The following is a 20,691-nucleotide window of genomic DNA, read 5'->3' as shown; positions in this document are numbered from 1 at the left end:
TTGTTGCTGGCAATATCTCCATTGTGTGTATTTAAATACACATTATACTGTCATATTTCATATTTATGACCATGCAATAGCAAAGCCCCCAGTCAAAGAATGTGTAATGTGATGTGTTGTTATATATATATTCTGCATGATTAGTTTAAGTTATCAAATTGAATTGATACTTCCTGTATTTTATTTTTTAATAAGTACAATCAGTATTCAAAGCATCATGAAGCAATGATAAAGCAGTATTATATATGTATATACAAAGCTCTTGCGCAGCTATAAAATGGCTCCTCACTCAAGATTTTGCTAGGCATCAGTTGCTTATCTGGGAAAATGACATATTAAAAACAAACAGCTAATCTGATCACATATCACGGGAATCCTAAAGAAGGGCATGAAAGAACAGAGCAGCAAAGGTGATATTCCTGAAAAATACAGTGTTGATCTCTGCCTTTTATTTTAATTCTTAGAAAACAAAAGCATGAAACAGGTTTGAGAGTAAGTTAAAAGATAGGTGCACAGACCCTGAATAACTGAACCTTGCTGTCCGGAGCGATGTGGTTTGTTTACCACAAGAGCAGAAAAGGGCATTTTCAGCATTCTGTCCACACGTACCCTGTCGAGTAATGCAGTCCTCTGGGGTAGGAGAATGCTTTTGTGAATACATGCTGTGATTCAGTGATTTAACCCTGTGCAGTGCTGTCTGTTTCAGAGCTGCGAAGAGCAGAGAAATCCATGCTCTTGTGTAACCAGCTGCATGTTCTTACACACAGAGCTCCCCATTTGACCTTCTGTGGAATCCATGTTGTGCAATGGAAGAGCGGTGTTCTCTGGGGTTTTGCACACAGAACACAGCAGAGTGTCAGATACAGGGTCCCCGGTGAAGACGGAGGATGAGAGAGGGACATGGAGACAATTGTTGTGAGCCAACCGCTGAGGAAATAAGGAAAGCAGAAAGAAGAGATTGGATTTTATCACTTAGTTTTTCAGCTTTAATGCGTTAGCTTTTATTTGTACCTTTATTCTTTAAAATATGAGCACTCTTGGTACTTTGCCTTCCTATTTTACCCACATTTCTTTTTTTGAGGTAATTTACAAGAACACAGTTATTTCTTAACATGGTTAAGAAAAACACATTGGTAGGCTCTGCCAGGAATAGGAAAATGGGATTAGGCAGCCAGGCTCTCTTGGTTTACAGAAAAGCAACTAGGCTCAAAGCAAGATAGACACTTCTCAGCACCGAGTCTCCTATATGAAACTGGAGTCTGTAATGTGCCAAAAAGTTAAAAAACTCAGTGGTGGGCAGGTTTGTACTTCCCCATTCTCCCCATGACTTACTGGGAGCTGAGATATCAAGACACAATTGGATAGGTAATAGATAAAAATACCTGGCAATTCTACATTTATAAAATAAATAAAATCACACATCCATACAGTACACATGATTTTTTAAGTGTTTTCCTAGTATTCTGAATGTATATGTATTCTGTTCTGTCTGTTCCCTCATTGAAACATTCTTGTAATGATGAATTTGCTGTTTTAGTCCAATACTCCGAATCGGAATCTCTTACCTAATCCCTGTCAGAAATGTGAGTCTCTGAGAGCTAATGGTGCTTACTGGGGCGGTGTTACATTCTCCTGCACATTGGCTTGTTCACTTCTGTGGGAAAAGAATCTGAAGCAAAATGGTCATAACCTTGGTAAATACAATTATTTACATCTGCTTCCACATTTTGTAATTATTGCTCACAGAGTATTCAGAAGGATATACTTAAGCCATCCTATTACATGGTTGTTTGGTTGTAAATGTAAGTTAATTGTTATATATAATATAACTCGTAGTATGTATCAAGAAAAAACGACCCGGGTGATTTTAAGAAGACTTTCTATGATGATCAGCTTAGTCCAGTGGGAAATCTACTTTGTATAGAGACCTCACTGGCTGGAAATGTGAGTCGTCCAACGGATAGATTAAGTGTTTCATCATACTCAACTGGAGGCATGGTACCACATTATTGCTTTGCAGTTGTCTGCAGCCCAAGTGAGTAATACTGGATATGATTAGGAAGCAAGCGATATGATGGTGTCATAAAGGTTTTTGTATTCTACTTTTAAGGCATGATCAGCAGCAGCACTGTAATTTGATAAAATGAGTTTTTAAGGGCTGGCAGTTAGTAAGATGGTTATCTCTACCTGATCTTTTATTCTGTATTGCCACAGACAGGGCAGAATAACCTACTTCACCCAAAACAAGAAACAGTGTTCAATACTCCAACATGGTTAGTTAAATAATGGATCTGATTCTAAGGACTAGACATTTGGTTACCTCTTTCGGTGACAAACGTTATTTACTTTGCAGCAGGATAGGTGATGTGTGTGTGTGTGTACACAGAAACATCCAGATAAGGGTTCCAACCACCGAATATGTTGGACATGTCTGATTCAGGGAGGGATGATTGTGCACTACTGGGTGAACGAGCTCTGACAAGAGTGGAGCTGACAGAGGAGAGAGGGGACGACAGTAATTGGAGGCAGTTTGTGGGCCTGAGTGGGGGTTGACAGAAGGGGAGGTGGAAGGGAAGACAGGGCTGCGAGTGTCGGAACAGTGATTACCATCGAGGCGTAATCCAGCACAGTGGTAGTCTGGAGATGGCCCATGCTGTAACCCAGGCAACAGCCAGTATCGCCGTCCCTCTCCTCCCACTCCCTCCCCCTGAGTGGGCTTTAGCACGTCACAGTCCCAAAAACAGCAGAGGACCGAGAACAATCGCAGTCTGCAGTTGCCTACACAGTATTTCCTGCGTGGTTGATTCCATTCAGAATTCTCCCTGTAGGTTTAAAGAGGAAAATTATGATGATGAAGAAATCCCATTGACACGTACCTTGAAACTTCAATTTTTTTTCAAAATGTTTCAACCCGGCTTATCAGTTAATCATATAAGCTTATCATATAAGTCCAGGCTAATGACGGATGATTACATTTTTCATTCAGGAATAACAAGATAGAAACACAGTATCATTGTTTGGTGAGACGTGAAGTAATTCTGTTCATACTGGAATGCAATGACATTTGATTTGAGAACCCAGTGCTGTAACTGTTGTAGATTAGTTCAATTAAAATGAAATAACTGAAGAAGAAGGTAGTGGAGGGTATTTGTGTGAAGGATCAAAGTTTATTTCATTAAGTTATACCCATGTCTTTATCATTTAACATTTATCTGTAACATTTGTGTTCAATCCAGAGACTATTTTAGCTGAAATGTCCTTTTAGGAAAATATGGGACTAAAATGATCTTTTCCCAACAGAGAAACTGTGGCATAAATTCCAACTCTCAGTTCCACAGGCTCTGCAGTCCGATGCAGTTTTCCAATCAGTGTCTCAGCACCACTAGGGGTAGGGTTGGCACGAGTCAGGCAGGTGTCTCTCATTTCCATGTGCAAATGTCCATGTGCCTGTAGTCAGTCAATAACTCACTTCTCCTCCAATCAGTGCGGAATCACCTGTATGCAGGAGCTGCAGAGCTTGTAGCTTCGCAGCATTTCTTTATTCTCCCCATATCCCCATACAGAGATTAGGGATACAATGGAAAGTTAGCACCTTGCCATTAATTATCGCCTTTTGCAGTTTGTAATGGGAGAGCAGAATGGACCGTTTTCCATTTCTGGCCATTTCACTTTTTTTTTGCTGCCACAAAGATCATGCAGTAGTATGTTACACATCTGTGTGATACACCTCACAGCCCTGAGCTCAGAGTGACCACATTTCAGGGCGTCATGTTGTGTTTAGTGGTTTAAATGTAATTACTAGAGTGTTCAATTAATGTTTTTGTTGTGTATCATTTTCCTGTGCCTCAGAAGCACTCACATGCTTTCCACAATATCCTCTTCTGTCCATATTTTTGGTTGGGATGTAAACAGCTGAATGGTAAGGGTGTTGCTGACATAAATGCCTTTCTTGGTCCTCATTACTATAGCACTGGCCATTTTACACTGCAGTAACACTAAAGTCATTTTCAAGACTGTTAAACTGATGCTTTTTTTTGCTTCATTCTCCCAGATGTTAATTAATTTACTTCTTCATTGTGTCTGACCCACTGAACCAAGCCAGCTTTCAACAGCCTTATATGGTCAGTGTTAATCTCTCAGTCACACAGTTCATCTGTTCACACACAGCTAAAACCTCATCCTCCCTTGCCAAAATAGAAGCTTTGTAATGTTATCACATGAACACACACAACGTAGGATTACTCCAGGTTTTTATTTTGTTGCTGTTTTACGGGTTGTAATTTCTTTCCCAGGGTTGGAAATGTATTTTACAAGGTAAATATTTAAGCACCAAGTGTAGAGGCCGGGCTCCATGGTCCTGTCAGTTCTCTTTGTGAGTTCTCAATGTAGCACGTCACAGAGAATTTTCCATTGCTGGATACATTTCAATCACTTCACCAAGCTGATGAGATTGAATGGTATTTGATTTGTGGCAAAGCGGTCTAATCAGTGTACCGTATAGTCAGAGATGACTGTTATATAATAAAATAGGTAAAGGCTGAGAAAGAACCATCATTTTCAGTAATACCTTTCAATATTTTGCCTAATAAGATCATTGGCACCTGATAAAGACAGTTGTATTTCAGATTTTATACTTAATGGGGACTAAAGCCTATATATTCTGTCTGACAAGTACAGTATAACTGCTTCTGGTTTATGCTGTTTCCTTATGGCACTGTGTTTCATCTAAGTAGGATGTAATTAAAGATATAACGCCTATCTTCTTCTCACAGGGCCAGCTGTCTCAGGCTCTGAACATCCTGTCGGACAGAGCCAAGGAGGCGAAGGAGTTCCTGGTGCATCTGAGGAACATGGTTCAGCACATCCAGGTATTGCAGTGTCAGAGGAGTGCCCACCATTCCCCCACTGCACCCTGCCATGTCTCTGCACCACACGGACTAGCCCTTGCATTAGTGTGGTCTGCCATGAAGAAGGCAAGGGAATTTGTCAAAGGGTACTGAAGTCATGGTAAAGGCATACAGTAGTAAAAGCAATGGCTGTGCTCAGTTGGCTGGATGAGGCAGCGACCCCTGTGGCCCCCTGGGTGTTTGGGGACATACTGTGTTGTTGGTGAGGGATGTGCCTCTTTTCTAGTCGGGGCTGAACCTCTGCTTCTTGGTCCTGTGTTCCTCAGAGGCCAAAAGACGAAGGGGGCAGGTCAGAGGAGACAGCCTACACTTCTTCAGTCTCCCCTGTGTGCGGTCGTGGTGTTCATAGCTGTGTGTTGAGACGTGACAAACAAACAATTGGCAATTCCAAATTGGTTAGGTTATAACATAATGATTGCTGATTCTAAATTTTAAAAGAATCTAAAATTAACTTCCTTTTCATAAAGTGTCATTTTATGATATTTGTATAATTTTTAAAATGTCTATTACAATTTTTTTTTCAGTGTTTTGGAGCTTTAATTTGAGTTACTTAACTAATCATCCAATTTATTATGTTTTTGTGAGCACTACATCCTTACTCAGAAGTTCCTTGTTACTCCACATCTGCTCCTGGACATTTATTTCTGTTTTTGGAATGCTCAGGCATTTGTTCAGAAAGGTTTTACATTTTTAAGTAGCCCAAGTCTTGCTAATGGACTGTCAAGTGGCCTGAAATAAAATGGGGTAGAAGGAAGAGACAAGCATATTGACGTTAATCATGACAGGACCTTCATACAGTATGTCAGCCTGCTTGGATTTGTTAATGTCTTATAAAACATCATGATGCTGCCATAACACTCATGTAAAACATCAAGATTTCCAAAGAGAAATCATGAAGAACATGAATTACAGAACATTATTATGGCATAAGGTGGTCATATCTAAAACTTAAATCATTTTTATAAAGAAACCTAAAACGATTTAGTTTTATACTTTTAGCAAAGAAACATTCCTTAATGGATATGACATCTGAAGCAGAGGCCTGTATCATTTTCATTGATGTAATGGGGGGTTATTAACATGTACAGTGAATTCCCCCTCCCCCATTTTAGACAGGTCTGCACTGTAGAAGCCAATAAATCTGTTGGTAAATGTTGTGTGTTATTTTCTAACCATTTGGTACTGATACATACGGCAGAAATTTTTGCAGACTTGCTGTTTCCTTGAATGAGTGAGTCTGGTGCAGAGATCCACAATAAAACAGAAACATTATTAGTGTCTGCTTTCATGTATACATGCCACTGATAACCAGCTAGTCTTTAATCTTTTAATAGTCAAAATGATTGTCTTTTACAAAGCAGGACTTGCTTTTCTAAGTATATTTAGATGAGAACTATATATAGTTGATTATATCTGAAAATGTTTCCAACTGGCCCATGTAACTGGTCTGTTTTTCCTGGGTGACTGAACTTTGACCAGACAGATAAAGGAATTGTTCAGTGGTCCAGTTAGGTGCACAGGCTTCAGCCCTAGCGATTTATCAGATGACAGCTCGTCGACCCTGTGGGCAGGGTATTTCACATTTTAGCAGAAGAGCGTTCGTTTTGTTTTCCACCACGCTGACACGCAGAGATGTGTACACAGTTACACCCACCAGAGTGCAGGCCGCCACATGTGATTGTGTTGCCATGGTGTTCTTGTCGTGCAGCCTGCAGATGCCCCAGAGACGCCCTTAGTGACATCAGGTTGGGGAGCATTGCAGGTGAGGCCCTGAGAGGGAGGAGAACAGAGGGAGAAGCACCACAGACTCGCTCACTTTCACAGCATTTCCTACTTCTCAAAATAAGGATGCCCTCCATGCCGTTGAATACTGCAAACATATACTATCCAAACGCAGAAATACTGGTATCACGGTATTGTTTTCATAAGATACAACACATTTTTGTGAAGACGTCTTAAAGCAAAAATATATCAATTAAATAAAAACACCAACAGTTGTGTGCCATCCTGTACATAGAGATAGCAGAACAATTTTAAAATCCTATTTAGGTACAGTGCCTTGCGAAAGTATTCGGCCCCCTTGAACTTTTCAACCTTTTGCCACATTTCAGGCTTCAAACATAAAGATATAATTTTTTTATTTTATGTGAAGAATCACCAACAAGTGGGACACAATTGTGAAGTGGAACGAAATCTATTGGATTTTTGAAACTTTTTTAACTAATGAAAAAATGAAAAGTGGGGCGTGCAAAATTATTCGGCCCCCTTGCGTTAATACTTTGTAGAGCCACCTTTTGCTGCGATTACAGCTGCAAGTCGCTTGGGGTATGTCTCTATCAGTTTTGCACATCGAGAGACTGAAATTCTTGCCCATTCTTCCTTGCAAAACAGCTCGAGCTCAGTGAGGTTGGATGGAGAGCGTTTGTGAACAGCAGTTTTCAGCTCTTTCCACAGATTCTCGATTGGATTCAGGCCTGGACTTTGACTTGGCCATTCAAACACCTGGATACGTTTATTTGTGAACCATTCCTTTGTAGATTTTGCTGTATGTTTGGGATCATTGTCTTGTTGGAAGATAAATCTCCGTCCCAGTTTCAGGTCTTTTGCAGACTCCAACAGGTTTTCATCCAGAATGGTCCTGTATTTGGCTGCATCCATCTTCCCCTCAATTTTAACCATCTTCCCTGTCCCTGCTGAAGAAAAGCAGGCCCAAACCATGATGCTGCCACCACCATGTTTGACAGTGGGGATGGTGTGTTGAGGGTGATGAGCTGTGTTGCTTTTACGCCAAACATATCGTTTTGCATTGTGGCCAAAAAGTTCGATTTTGGTTTCATCTGACCAGAGCACCTTCTTCCACATGTTTGGGGTGTCTCCCAGGTGGCTTGTGGCAAACTTTAGACGAGACTTTTTATGGATATCTTTGAGAAATGGCTTTCTTCTTGCCACTCTTCCATAAAGGCCAGATTTGTGCAGTGTAAGACTGATTGTTGTCCTATGGACAGACTCTCCCACCTCAGCTGTAGTTCTCTGCAGTTCATCCAGAGTGATCATGGGCCTCTTGGCTGCATCTCTGATCAGTCTTCTCCTTGTCTGAGCTGAAAGTTTAGAGGGACGGCCAGGTCTTGGTAGATTTGCAGTGGTCTGATACTCCTTCCATTTCAAGATGATCGCTTGCACAGTGCTCCTTGGGATGTTTGAAGCTTGGGAAATCTTTTTGTATCCAAATCCGGCTTTAAACTTCTCCACAACAGTATTACGGACCTGCCTGGTGTGTTCCTTGGTCTTCATGATGCTCTCTGCGCTTTCAACAGAACCTTGAGACTATCACAGAGCAGGTGCATTTATACAGAGACTTGATTACACACAGGTGGATTCTATTTATCACCATCAGTCATTTAGGACAACATTGGATCATTCAGAGATCCTCGCTGAACTTCTGGAGTGAGTTTGCTGCACTGAAAGTAAAGGGGCCGAATAATTTTGCACGCCCCACTTTTCATTTTTTTATTAGTTAAAAAAGTTTCAAAAATCCAATAGATTTCGTTCCACTTCACAATTGTGTCCCACTTGTTGGTGATTCTTCACATAAAATAAAAAATTTATATCTTTATGTTTGAAGCCTGAAATGTGGCAAAAGGTTGAAAAGTTCAAGGGGGCCGAATACTTTCGCAAGGCACTGTATTTGAAGGCATGTTTATACATTAATATTTTATCCTCAAGTCCATCTTGAACATTTTGGATACGTTTAGCTACCTTAATAGCTTTGTTTGTGATTCTAAACATCACTAGACTCTAGCGTCATTAGACTGAAAATTGGCATGGTCGGATTTATGGTCGCTATAGTCCCTAGAGACTGAATGTTTTAAGTGATTTCTGTTTTTCTGTTTTCTTTGATTTCTTGGGATTCTCATGAAAGCAAGGTGTTTTCTGCCCTTTCCAAATTAGTCTAGTGTCTGTACTCTGTAATAAATGTACCCTGTGTCCTCCACCACCTACAGTAGTTTCTATCAGCATGCATCCAGTCTTTGTGCATTCAAGAAAACCCCTTCGACTCCCCTGAAACACAGTTCTATCACGCTGCTGATCAGGTACTTGCAGCAAACCATTTTGCAGTACCCCTGAGAGGCTCACATACTGTACTGTACACATAAGTATAGAATCTGTAATTTACAGCAGTAGCTGCTGGTAATAGAATTCACAATCCTCTAAAAATAGACTTTATAGATTGCATTTGCAGGGCTTCTTAATAAAAGGTCTTCTATAAGATTGAAATAAAGCTAGGATTCTATTAAGGGTAAGAAGACAGTTTCAGGCCTTCCTTCCTGCACTGTCTGTAGCCCTGGTGTCGCTCTTCATTTAGCCCAATTCACAATTGCAGGCCTTGGGCTTCTCATACAACATCACTGCAGATCAACAGGCTGTTCTCAGGAAGTACGTCTCTGTGTTTGTCTGTGGTGGTTCTCTCAAGCCTTGGGGCCTGCACTATTTGGCTCAGAGCTGGCATTGTTCTGGCGTGTTATAGTTATATCTTATGTATCCACAGGAGAATGGGGTGGAGTTTGAGGCCTGCCTGGTGGCACAGTGTGATGCTCTCATCGACGCACTGAACAGGAGGAAAGCCCAGCTGCTGTCTCGGGTCAACAAGGAACACGAGCACAAACTCAAGGTCAGGAACCTGAGAAAGAACAGCTTTTTGGCTACTTGTGCACATGCTGTGTGGTGTAAGTCTCATCTGGACAGTGGGGCAGCCATTACTGAATACAGAATGCAGTAGTACCAGTGCCATACCCATCCCATGACTGTTCCTCTTATAACACTCTTACTTGTTTCACGGTATGAAGTGTGATAGCAAGTGCTTGGTCTATATCCTTACACTTCCACCTCAAGCTGTTTCTGCTTTGTTAGTTGTGAAGAATCAAATGAAAACAACAATTGTACCCCTTTACAAAGAAGGATTATAGGTACAATTTTCATGATCTGGGTCATAATCCATAATCCATTCAGTTATTTATACTTAACTGCAAAGCAATAAAATATATTTCACCAAATTTCTGTTTTAGGCTGTTGGTTCTGTATCTTTATTACACTGAAAGTTGCCGTCCCCCAGTGTCAATCAGAGACAGCTGTGGTGCCTAAATGAAGATTTTGCTTTCAAAATGGGTTTGACAAAACTTGAACAACTGAACCCTGAAGTCACTGAAATGAGGAAAAATTCATTTGGCATATATTTTTTTTCTTTTAAAAGTAGTCTGATGAAGGCATTATTACAATGTAAGGGTTACTTTTCCTTTTATTAAGTTTTGTCTTTAGAAAATTAATCTAAACCTATATCTGGTTAACAAATAATAGCTGTAATCGTCTGACCAATATCTTAAAATAAGGTACAGTAGCAGCATGTGGAGATTTCTATCAGTGTTCTGCACAGAGTGGTAACCCGAAGCAGCATCAGCAGACGTAGTTGTTTGATACCATTAAAAAAAACCTCTTTCACATTTTAGGAAAACAGACACCACATGTGTTGAGATTCTTAATCCAAGTGACTAGAATACTCTCTGAATCTTCTGGGCTCTGTGTTTAGTTTTTTTTAATTTACAAAATTGCACAAAAAAAATAGAAATTAGAAGTCAAACACAAAGAGAAAGACATAAAATACACCAGTAGCATTCTGCCTCTAATTTCACGCCTTGCCGGTCCCCGGAATTAAAGTTTTGCGCAAGTTGATGTAAGAAAATGCTGAGGCCGTTTCCTCGTACCCTGGGGAGATAAACGCAGATGCAGTGAGTGACGGTTCGCTGGAAAAGTGCAGAAAAGGGGGCTAATGGAATTGGGCATGGATATGCATTTCAGATGGTCTCCCTGCTATTGATATCATTTATTTATCGTTTTCATTGCTGCAAGCATCGTGCTAAATAAAACAGAAGACAAACGAGCACGGATGAATAATTTGTGGGATAGCCTGGAAACAACGCTATCACTAAAACTCCCATTAGGATATCATGTTTCAGTCTCTGTGCGGAATCTTCATGCATTTCAGTGCGCATGTATAGTATCAGCTGGATAGATCCCAGCCATTTTTCCCAAGCATCTGTACTCTCAATGAGGATCCCTTCTGAACCTGTGTTGAAAAATTGCATTGTTGTTATCAAAACATGAATGAATTGTTTCTGATCAGTCAGAACCTTCACATTCTTACAGCAACTATACCTGTAGCCTTCATTTCTATTAGTTTCCCACATGTTATATTTATTGATATTTAAAGCTTTGTGTTGATTACAGTTGGTTCTGTTTTGAGTGGACCCTATACCCATAACCATTTTAGGTATGTCTGTGCATTTTAATTAGGCATGTCTGTAATGGGGTGTATATTTTTCCTTACTATGCAAAAATTAAGTTGGGATATCACGGTTACACTAAATGTTTACCTATAGGAAAGGCTGACTTAAATATAACATAACACTGTTTACCACCTCACACAAATAAATCCTCAGTTCCAGCCTCTACAGGACTCGTAAGTGTTGTGATTTATCTCTCTCTGCTTCCTGTTAGATAATTGCCATTTGAAAAAATAATACTCTACCTCTAGTATTGTGCTTTGAAAAAGCCAAGCAGGGTTAATGACCTCTCTGTCTTTAATTAGAAAATCTTTTTATCTCCAGTTCAGTCCTAGCAGCCATTCCACATCTATTTCAACAATTCCCTGAAGGGACCATTAGCGCTCTTCCCTCTGCTTTAAAATCCCCCAAGAAAGACATTTCAAAGACACACAGAAAAATGTGCACATGAAGGGGACATACATGTGCTCTGGGAATTTTTGAATTGAAACATAAAAGCTTTCAGTTCAGCAATGTTGAACTTGAATATTTAAATATCTGTGAGAATTCTGATGTGTACAGGACTTTTATAATGGCAATAGACCTGTACAGTGAGGGAGAAAAGGCAGATGAAAGGTTTTTTTTCTATATTTCCTTGCATAGCCACTGTTTCCCCAACACCCAAGCTTAAAAGGAGGAATCCAGTTATTGGGAAGAAAGCTGACCACGTTCTTTAGGAGTAAACTGTCCTCCTCTGCTTGTTCTTTTGTTTGTCTCGTTCATTCTAATGTTTGACATCTAATGCCACATAAGACGGCCAATTTAAATTGTTTTAAACCAAATCCTACATTTTCAATCACCTTCTGAGCTTCCGTGTAACAGTAATAAAAAGATTCATGTGTTCATAATGCCAAAATTACTGTAGAATGTCTTATTCCAAGTGTTATCAAATGATTCTGTAATTGAGAGTGATCTCTTAATATTGGGATATTTGCTAAATCGTTTTTTGTTGATATGCAATCTGAATGTTATACTTTAAATTTTGTAAGAGCACAGCAAAATGGCTATGTTATGTTCTTAAACTGCACCTCCCCTCTGATTTCTCAAATGAGAAAAGTGACATTAAGAGACTGTCTCCATGGCTACCACTAATGTTGTAAGCTGGAGCAAAATAAACTAGGATTTCTATGACGTGTAAAACAGTTCATTTTTAAATGGGTATTTTTAATCATCAAAAGGCAGCTCGTGCTTTAGTGGGGATCTTGATGTTTTAGGAGAGATTTTAAGTAAATAGTAGCAGGCTTTCACATATTAATACATGTAGGATATTTTGATAAATATTTGAGGCCTGTTCATGTTTCCTAATGAAGACCTTAGAGAACTATATTTAAACAGTGCAGTGTGTGTGTTCATTGCTGGTGTTTCTTGGCAATAACTCACTGAATTATTTGGCCCTCCCTTGGCCACTTGCTTTTATCAAAAAAAGACCCACCTCCCACCTCTTCATTCAGCCTGATGCTTAGCTCTGCTTGAGTCTCAGCTCCTCTCCTCTTTCCCCTGACGCACATTGTGGTGCACACCCACCGCATTCCAATTAGTCTTCTTTAGTGGGCCGGAGAAAGTGTGTTCCAGGATGCCTTATTAGATTTAAAAGCATGAGTAGAAATATTCACTGCGACTTCTGGGTTGATTTCCTCTCACAGGGCAGCACTGGGATGAAAATGGAAACTGTGATTCTCAGCAATTGTATCGCATTTTAGTTCTTATTAGTCAATGAACACAAAACTTGAGGGAAATTTTTCAGCTCAGTAGTTTTTTTCTCAAATGGTAAATATTCTAAAAGTGCTGTAGCAAGGCATAGCATAGAAAAAAACTGCGACATGGTCATGAATCTCAAAACATAATGGGCACTTTGTAAATTCATGTACAGGTTCATCATGACATTGACGGGTCAAGGTAGCTCATTTTAGGTGTTTATGATCCCTGACCAACTGCTAAGTATATTCAGTTTCATTGATTTAAAGAGATTTTAAGGAATGCCATTCAACAAGGCTAGAAGTGAAGTAAAACTGGAAGTAAAGCTGGAACCAAGTGAAACCAGGTTTGGTGGACCAGTAGGCGGTGCTCTTCCCACTGGAAAAAAACTTTGAACTAGTTATCCACTACATTGACTGGGGACACTGTGCTGTAGGGGGTGTCATCCTTTGGATGAGATGTTAAACCGAGGTCATATTTGATCATTAGAGATCCTGTGGAACTTCTCAGAGTAGTGATTGTGCACCCCAGCCTCCTGTATGACTATATTCCACTTTGGACTTGTTAAATTTGGTCTGCAGAATATATACAATTAAAACATTTAGAATGATATTGTTGTCAAGATGAATAAGAGCATGACTCTCATTATTCCTAATATATTTAATATACTAGCCTAAGTATTATTTTGCAGAAATATTGGTGCCCATTAACGTGAAGCAAAGAGACTGGCAGGACCAATTGTGCTAGTTCTTTTTTTCCCCTCTCAAATCTTGGAAAATATGTGGCTCCCTGAATAAACAAATGAGAGAGGCATCCAAAAAGTCTCTAGTACGCTAGTTATCGAGACCTCAAGGTCTAGCTTGATCCCTTAGCACAATACAAGCAATCCATCGCCAAGCATTTTGTTCTCATTTTCATAGAAACAGGATCTGAAAACGGATTTTCTTTCCTTCCTTCCTGGCTTCACCTCACTCAGTACAGTGGCAAGTGTATGAATCATCAGAGACAGCAGTGATCAGCAAAATGCCTTGACGGGTTATTTCTACTGAATCTTAAATTAAAGCGTAAATCAAAGTGCCTTCGTTGTTTCAGTGCTAGAGGCATGCGTCATGTGCCAGGGGACCAGACCTGGTAGCAGATGCGGAGTCTGTGCACTGGGCACTGAAAGAGAGAGTAAGGCGTAGTGTTTTGAGTTGCGGACCACAGAGCGTCTTGCTGAGCTCTGCTGCAGGGCTCCACAGTTCCTTGCTGTGTCTTCTGTGTTACAAGAGTGTCGACCCCTGTGTCTAGCATGCACTGAATAGATTACCAGCAGGACTTCTTAATACATTTACTTTTACCAACATTTCCCTCTCCAAGCTCTTCTAACGTTGCCCTGTTTTTGCTCTTTTTCATCTATCCCTCTTCTTTGTCCCTGTCTGTCCCCTGACTCTTTTCACACACCCTCAGGACAAGGGGGAAACGGAAGGTAGAGTTCAGTGCTTTGTTTGCTTCTCCCCCCAGTGTTGTCATCATTCGTCCCTGACATGCGTTCCTTTTGTCTCATCCCTTATGACCTTTTCCCGTTTGTGCCTCCTCCCCTCTCCTCCCTCCTCACATCTTGAACAGAGAAAAGAAATAGTTCAGGGCTGAATTATGTCACCATACATTGCATTTAAAGGGACTAAATCATCATGATTTTACCCTGACAGAAGTCCAAATTAAGAAAAAAAGGTACAGTACATGCTAAATAGAGCATGCTATGAGAATATAAAAAGGCTTTGAAACAACAGCAATGAGGTGTCCAAAGTGTAGGGCTGAAATCAAGTTTGCCTTGTACAATAGTTTCCAATTAGAGATCAATCCTAATTATTCAGTAGGAAGTGATAGGGTTCCTTTAAGATACTGTACGTTTGATATGTATTTATCTATATATCATTCAATGTAGAATAGGGACACCATTCACATATTTAGGCCTGGTTACATTTTATTATTCTCACTAACATTAAAGTTATTCAGATACATTAAATTACATAATATAATTTTTAAAATAGACAATTTGGGTTGTGGTCATGTCTTTTTCATTGGGGAAAATAGCTGCAGTGCCTCACTCTACATTCAAATTCATTTCTACCCTAGGTAGCAAAAACTGAACCAAACTCATATGTCGATACTATGGAAAAGTTCAATTAATTCTGCTTTTTTTACGCTGGTGACAGATGGCCAACCTGGCACTCACCAGCCCATACGCAGATTTCCAATTTGCCTTCAACATAAACACTTCCCGTCACTTTTCCATTCTGCAAACCTCCCTGGTTTGGGCTGCTTCACTCTGAGATGTCTGCCGATAGATCTCGCAAATAAATACCTCACCTGTCATACCGAGGATTCAGAAACTGTGAAAAATCATTCTTTAATAATTTTATCCAAATCTAGGTAGTCATAGTCGGAAACCCCCGAGCCAGAAGCCCGAGTACTCTGCGGTGATTCGGCGTCTGGGGTCTGCACTAAAATATTCCGAGCGCATGCCAGGCAGATATTGTGGGAGCACGGCAATATAATGGGCTCCCGGTAAAACGATCCGCAAACAACGATCCTCTTCCATAGGTGGCTGTTTGTTTTGGGTTTTTTTTTTTTGGGGGGGGAGATGAACGAAGCCTCGTACAAGTTAAGCAGTGCGCTGTGTTCTGCACAGGAATAAACCCAAATCGGGGAGCATTCAACTTAATGACTGGCTCTTGCCACAGCAGCTACTGCCTCCGCTGTAGCAAGCCTGAGGGATGAGACCGGACCAATTTAATTCAATTCAATTCAAGGTGCTTTATTTGCATGACCGATGGGTACAATCAGTGTTGCCAAAGCAAATAAAAATAATGAAATTCACATGAAACAAAACAAAAAATAAAAGTAAAATAAAATCTACAGACATATTACAGACATTTACAACAAATACATTTCTCAGGCTGTTAAGCCCAGCTGCCTTTCACAGGACAACCTCTACACAAAACTGATTGGACGCTGTAAACTGTGCGGAGACACAATTGGATACTTCAGTTGTCAGTCTACATGATGTACTGGTTAGGTTGACTCAGAAGCGTTTGTTCTGCTTTCGTTTCTGAGATATAGTGCCTTGTTTTTTTCGTGGTCGTGACGTCGATCGGCTCCCCATATTTCCTATGGCACGTTTTCCTTTTCTTTCCTTACCATGACACGCTGTTGCCATGTATATCGCGGCAGCGTATATCACGACTGGCGCCTTGCTTCCATGCCACCCTGGTACCGCTGTCGCAACAAAGGTTTCATATCAGGACATGATATACCCAGATAGGACATGCCGCGATATATGGACTTTGTGTCGTAACATGGGGTCAGCATATCCTGTCCAGGGTATGTCCTATCGCAACATATGGATTCCGTGTCACGACATGGGGGCAGGGCATTTTGTCGGGTATGTCATATCGGGATATACGGGCTTCATGTCATGACAGTTTTTGTCATATCGCGATAGAGCCTTTCATGTCGCGACATGGGGGCGGGGCACTTTTGCCGGGGTATGTCATATCGCGATATGTGGGCTTCATGTCGCGACATGGGGGCGGGGCACTTTTGCCGGGGTATCTCGTATCGTGATATAAGGACATAATGTCCCAACAGTGACGTCTTGACGGTGATCCGCCAGTCGCAGTGGGTATCGCGATGTGACTGGTGCGCGCACTCCTATCGTGACATGCTATCGGAGTCGTGAACGCGCTATGGATGCCATGACATTCTTTGTCTGCTATTCAGTTTTGACCTCAGTGCGACTTCTCTTAGATTGATCAGTAATTGGAAACAAATGGATGTGTTACTGTATATCCAGCGTGCTCATACAGCACACACAGAACACACAGAACTTCCGCTGTGGCGCTTTACCCAATCAGAGTGTCGATTCTCACTCTTCACCCAATCGCGGCCCGAGCTGTTCGGGGGTTTAGCCAATCACGGGTCTGAGAGCTGTTCAAGCTAGCAGCGCCGGGTGGATCGGCTTGTTTACTGTCAATGAGAATCTATTTTTAAAATGCTTTACTTATCGGCTTTTTTAACGTCTTTATTGATTCACAATGTCCTGTACTCTTCGAAATACATTTTTATTTGCAATATAACTGTCTCCGCTGGTTTCTGTAATGAATACATGGTGTTTGAACAATTTTAATCGTATATTTAAGGTAGGGGAAACCTTCCGCTTTGTACTTCAAAAATGAATATAAATGTAAATTCTATGATCATGATATTCTTATGTTCGTGCTTTCAATTTTGTTTTTTTATTGTTAAATTATATCGATCTTGAAACTCATACCTAAAAATGTAAATATGGGCTCTCGTGTTGTACCAGCGGTAATTTGGAAACTGGTGTCTCTTCACCAATGAAAGGAGTACACAGGCAATACATTTTCGAGAACATGGTTAAAAATGAAAAGAAAACACCTAACCCGGTGAACTAACATAGTAACTCCTCCCTAAATGTAAGACTGTTTATTCTTGTAAATTCGCTGCAAAGTCTGAGGTCAAATGATGAAAAGATCACAACTGAAAGATCTGGTGTTCGTGACTTTGCACGTCACAGAGGGAATTCTCATCCGAAGGACGGCACCTGTTTACCGTCACTGTACTGGGGCATAAGGACCCACATGGACCGCAGAGTGAGCGCCCCCTGCTGGCCCTACTAACACCTCCAGTAGCAACCTTAGTTTTTCCCGAGAGGTCTCCCATCCAGGTACTGACCAGGCTCACACCTGCTTAGCTTTAGTGTGTTGCCATTTGTGAGTTGCAGAGTGATATGGCAGCTGGCTGATTTGAATTGATATTGATATTGATTGATAATTGATATAAGGTATTGATTTGAATATTTGAATAAACCTTTGACTCCCTTGTATACTAATTTCTTTTTAATTAATTTAATTTTAATTTGTTTTTAAAGGTTTGTTTTCTAAAGACACCATTCAAGTAGAACTTTTAATAGAAGCTAGTGGGTTCTAGAACTATTTGTACAATGTGACAACACAGCATCACACATTTTGACCGTGTTATGCTTTAATGCCTGGAAGCCTGAGCATTAATTGACAAAATGTTTTATTGTGCTTAACTACCAAGACAAGTCCCCTTGGAGAAGATCAGATCCCTGATGATTGCATTAAAGACTCTTTTTACAGATTTTTTTTACAGTTACAGTAGCACGATGCTCAGACTACAGGGTGTGTGTGTATTCCATCTTAAACAGTGTGATTTCCTTTGAGAGGGGGACAGGCCGTCTCTGATTGCTGTATTTCCCCATTTCCCTGTCTTTCCAGTTCTCTTAATTGGTCATCCCCCCACCAGGGATAACTTTACTGGTAGAGCCTGGAACCCACTGTTCATTAAATGTTTTAAGGTGGAAAAAAATGTTCTCTTCCTGCTGATAGCTTACAAATCATTATTAAAGATATGGCAGCTCACATTTACTGTGTGTGTACCCAGAGGGCATGATTATGTAATCCTGTGCACATTAGCACAACTGCAGATGGCAATGAAAAGGCATCAAAATATGTTCCTATTCAACACAGACACTCAGTATTACAGGACAGCACTGTGACAGGGATGTGAAGCTTGTCAGGAAAGCTCACTGCAACAGGTGGCTCCGCAGAGATGTGTAAATCTGGATGTTGACAATTCCACTTCTATAGAAACCTACACCCAGGCAGAAAGGGTCAAGCTTTACTACGTTTTTCTCAGATTTACTGGGAGTAATTTTCAATAAATCATTACAGTGCAAGCATTTTTACCCTCTAATAGAAATAAGGGAAAAATAATGAGCTAACTAAATCTATTTATCTACTCATGTCTGGAGAAGAACAATGTTAATTCTTGTGACAACCTTGTTAGTTGCGAGTGCATCATCAAAGAAAAATAGTTACTTGCTGCAACAGGGCCAAAGAAACAGCACAGTAGCTTGTTGCAGGGAGAGTGGGTCTGTATTTTAATGTTCATATGCAGCAGTGACCAGCAGTGCCACTGGAATACTGCCAGGCCGGTGCAGGGGTGAAGACAGTGCTCCCATGATACAGCACTGACAACCAGACTAGCATCCAGACTGACTTCAGCTGGAACTTTTCAGCTTGGACCTGTGGATATGCTGTGCAAATATGGATATTTCTGCATTTTAACTTTATTTCTATCATTAGGGGAATAAATACCATAAAGGCAATTGGATTTCAGTGATTTTAACCTTCAGTTCATTTTAAAACCTGTTTAAGTGGGATTTGCCACTACAAAGAGTTAATATTTGTTAAGCCATTAAACATATTTAGCAAAATATACAAGCAGTATTATAAGTATTGACAATATACTGAGAAGCAAAGTAGTCAGATACTGTATATCTTATCTTGAATTTTTGGTAATTCTAGAACAAGGCAGTTCCTTATAGTTCTGCAGTTCAGTGTGTGTGGAGGACAGGCACGGGAAACAGCTTTTTATCAGATGGACAGTCTGATTACTCATGAAATCACCACAGACAACTATGCGCAGTGCTGGAGTTTGGCCAGTGTTGCCTGGCAGGCAGTGAGGGTGTTTGAGTCTGATGAGCCCCTCTAGCCTCTATAATATAAGAACAAGTTGAATGTCTGACAAACACCTACAATCTGTCTAAAAGCAACTGCAGGGAATGCAGGTTTTTATCTGTCCCTTTCCCTTGGTCCAGATGTGCAGGCTTTCTTTGTAGAGAAACAGCTCTATCAAAACCATATGCCACATTATCATCTACTGGTCCATTATGAGAATCAGTAGTGTGAAATTTTATCTGTATATTTAAAATATAACAAATAATAGATCCATTTTAAATTTATGTATCCTTTATATGCTCTATATATGCCTTAAATATTTTGTAATAAGTTTGTAAGTATAAAGAGTAGAGGCCTGGTTCAGGACTTAAACTGAAATTAATGCACTTCAGGAACATTGCAGGTAATCTCCAGAAGCTGGGCCAGTGCACAGTGTGGGAAGTTAACTGCATGTAGTTCTCAGCTGTTGGAGCTGTGTCTCTTCATAGTTGAGAGCCAGGTTGGCAATTTTGTGTCTGGAAATAACATTTAGTTTTTTTTACCGTTACCTAGCAACAGTGGTTCAGCATTACCATTTTCTTGTAATGTGGCAGTTTAACAATTAGAAATCCGATGTATTGGGTCAGAAGGAGAGCATGATTTTATTTTGTGTAAACCAACAGTTTCTATTTTTAATAAGCTGGATGGGCTGAATGGCCTCCTCTCATTTGTAACTGTTCTTATGTTAACCTAGAACTGTTTTTTATGACTCAGGTTATCTGAATTTGTCTCTCAAAAGCAGATGTTAAGCAACTCACAAAGCTGAACTGCTCTTTCGGAAGAGTTGATGTCTGATCTCACTGTTTCTCTGTCCCCTCACAGGTGGTGCGTGATCAGATCGCTCATTGTACGGTCAAATTGCGCCAGACCACTGGACTGATGGAGTATTGCTTGGAGGTCATCAAGGAGAATGACCCTAGTGGCTTCCTACAGGTCATCACCGAACACACCTCTCTTTGCACAAACACACAAAGCGCTCGGTCAGTCATGCCTGCGTCCAGGAACTCTAGAGTTGCTATCCTCTATTCATTTACATCATCCATGTTTGTGAACATCTTTATTTTGATTCTCAGTTTTGTATTTTAATATAGTTCCCTTTCTTTCTGGTATCAAATGTATCAAAAT

General features: G+C 40.4%; 1 protein-coding gene across 11 annotated transcripts in view; it reads left to right on the top strand.

The window, feature by feature from the left end:
- trim9 (tripartite motif containing 9) overlaps positions 1-20,691 on the top strand; it is a 46,512-nt gene that overhangs the window by 11,537 nt on the left and 14,284 nt on the right. For 7 of the 11 annotated variants that reach the window (XM_069193267.1, XM_069193266.1, XM_069193261.1 and 4 more), the window contains exons 2-4: positions 4,773-4,868; positions 9,454-9,576; positions 20,389-20,499. In XM_069193267.1, coding sequence (XP_069049368.1) covers positions 4,773-4,868; positions 9,454-9,576; positions 20,389-20,499 — 330 coding nt within the window. Of the gene's footprint in view, positions 1-4,772; positions 4,869-6,615; positions 6,670-9,453; positions 9,577-20,388; positions 20,500-20,691 lie in introns of all 11 variants that reach the window. The other 4 variants (XM_069193260.1, XM_069193257.1, XM_069193256.1 and 1 more) reach the window with 1 other exon arrangement.

This window comes from Lepisosteus oculatus, chromosome 8, assembly GCF_040954835.1.
Source record: "Lepisosteus oculatus isolate fLepOcu1 chromosome 8, fLepOcu1.hap2, whole genome shotgun sequence".
Lineage (NCBI taxonomy): Eukaryota > Metazoa > Chordata > Actinopteri > Semionotiformes > Lepisosteidae > Lepisosteus > Lepisosteus oculatus.
This window is presented reverse-complemented; position numbering and strand designations above follow the sequence as displayed.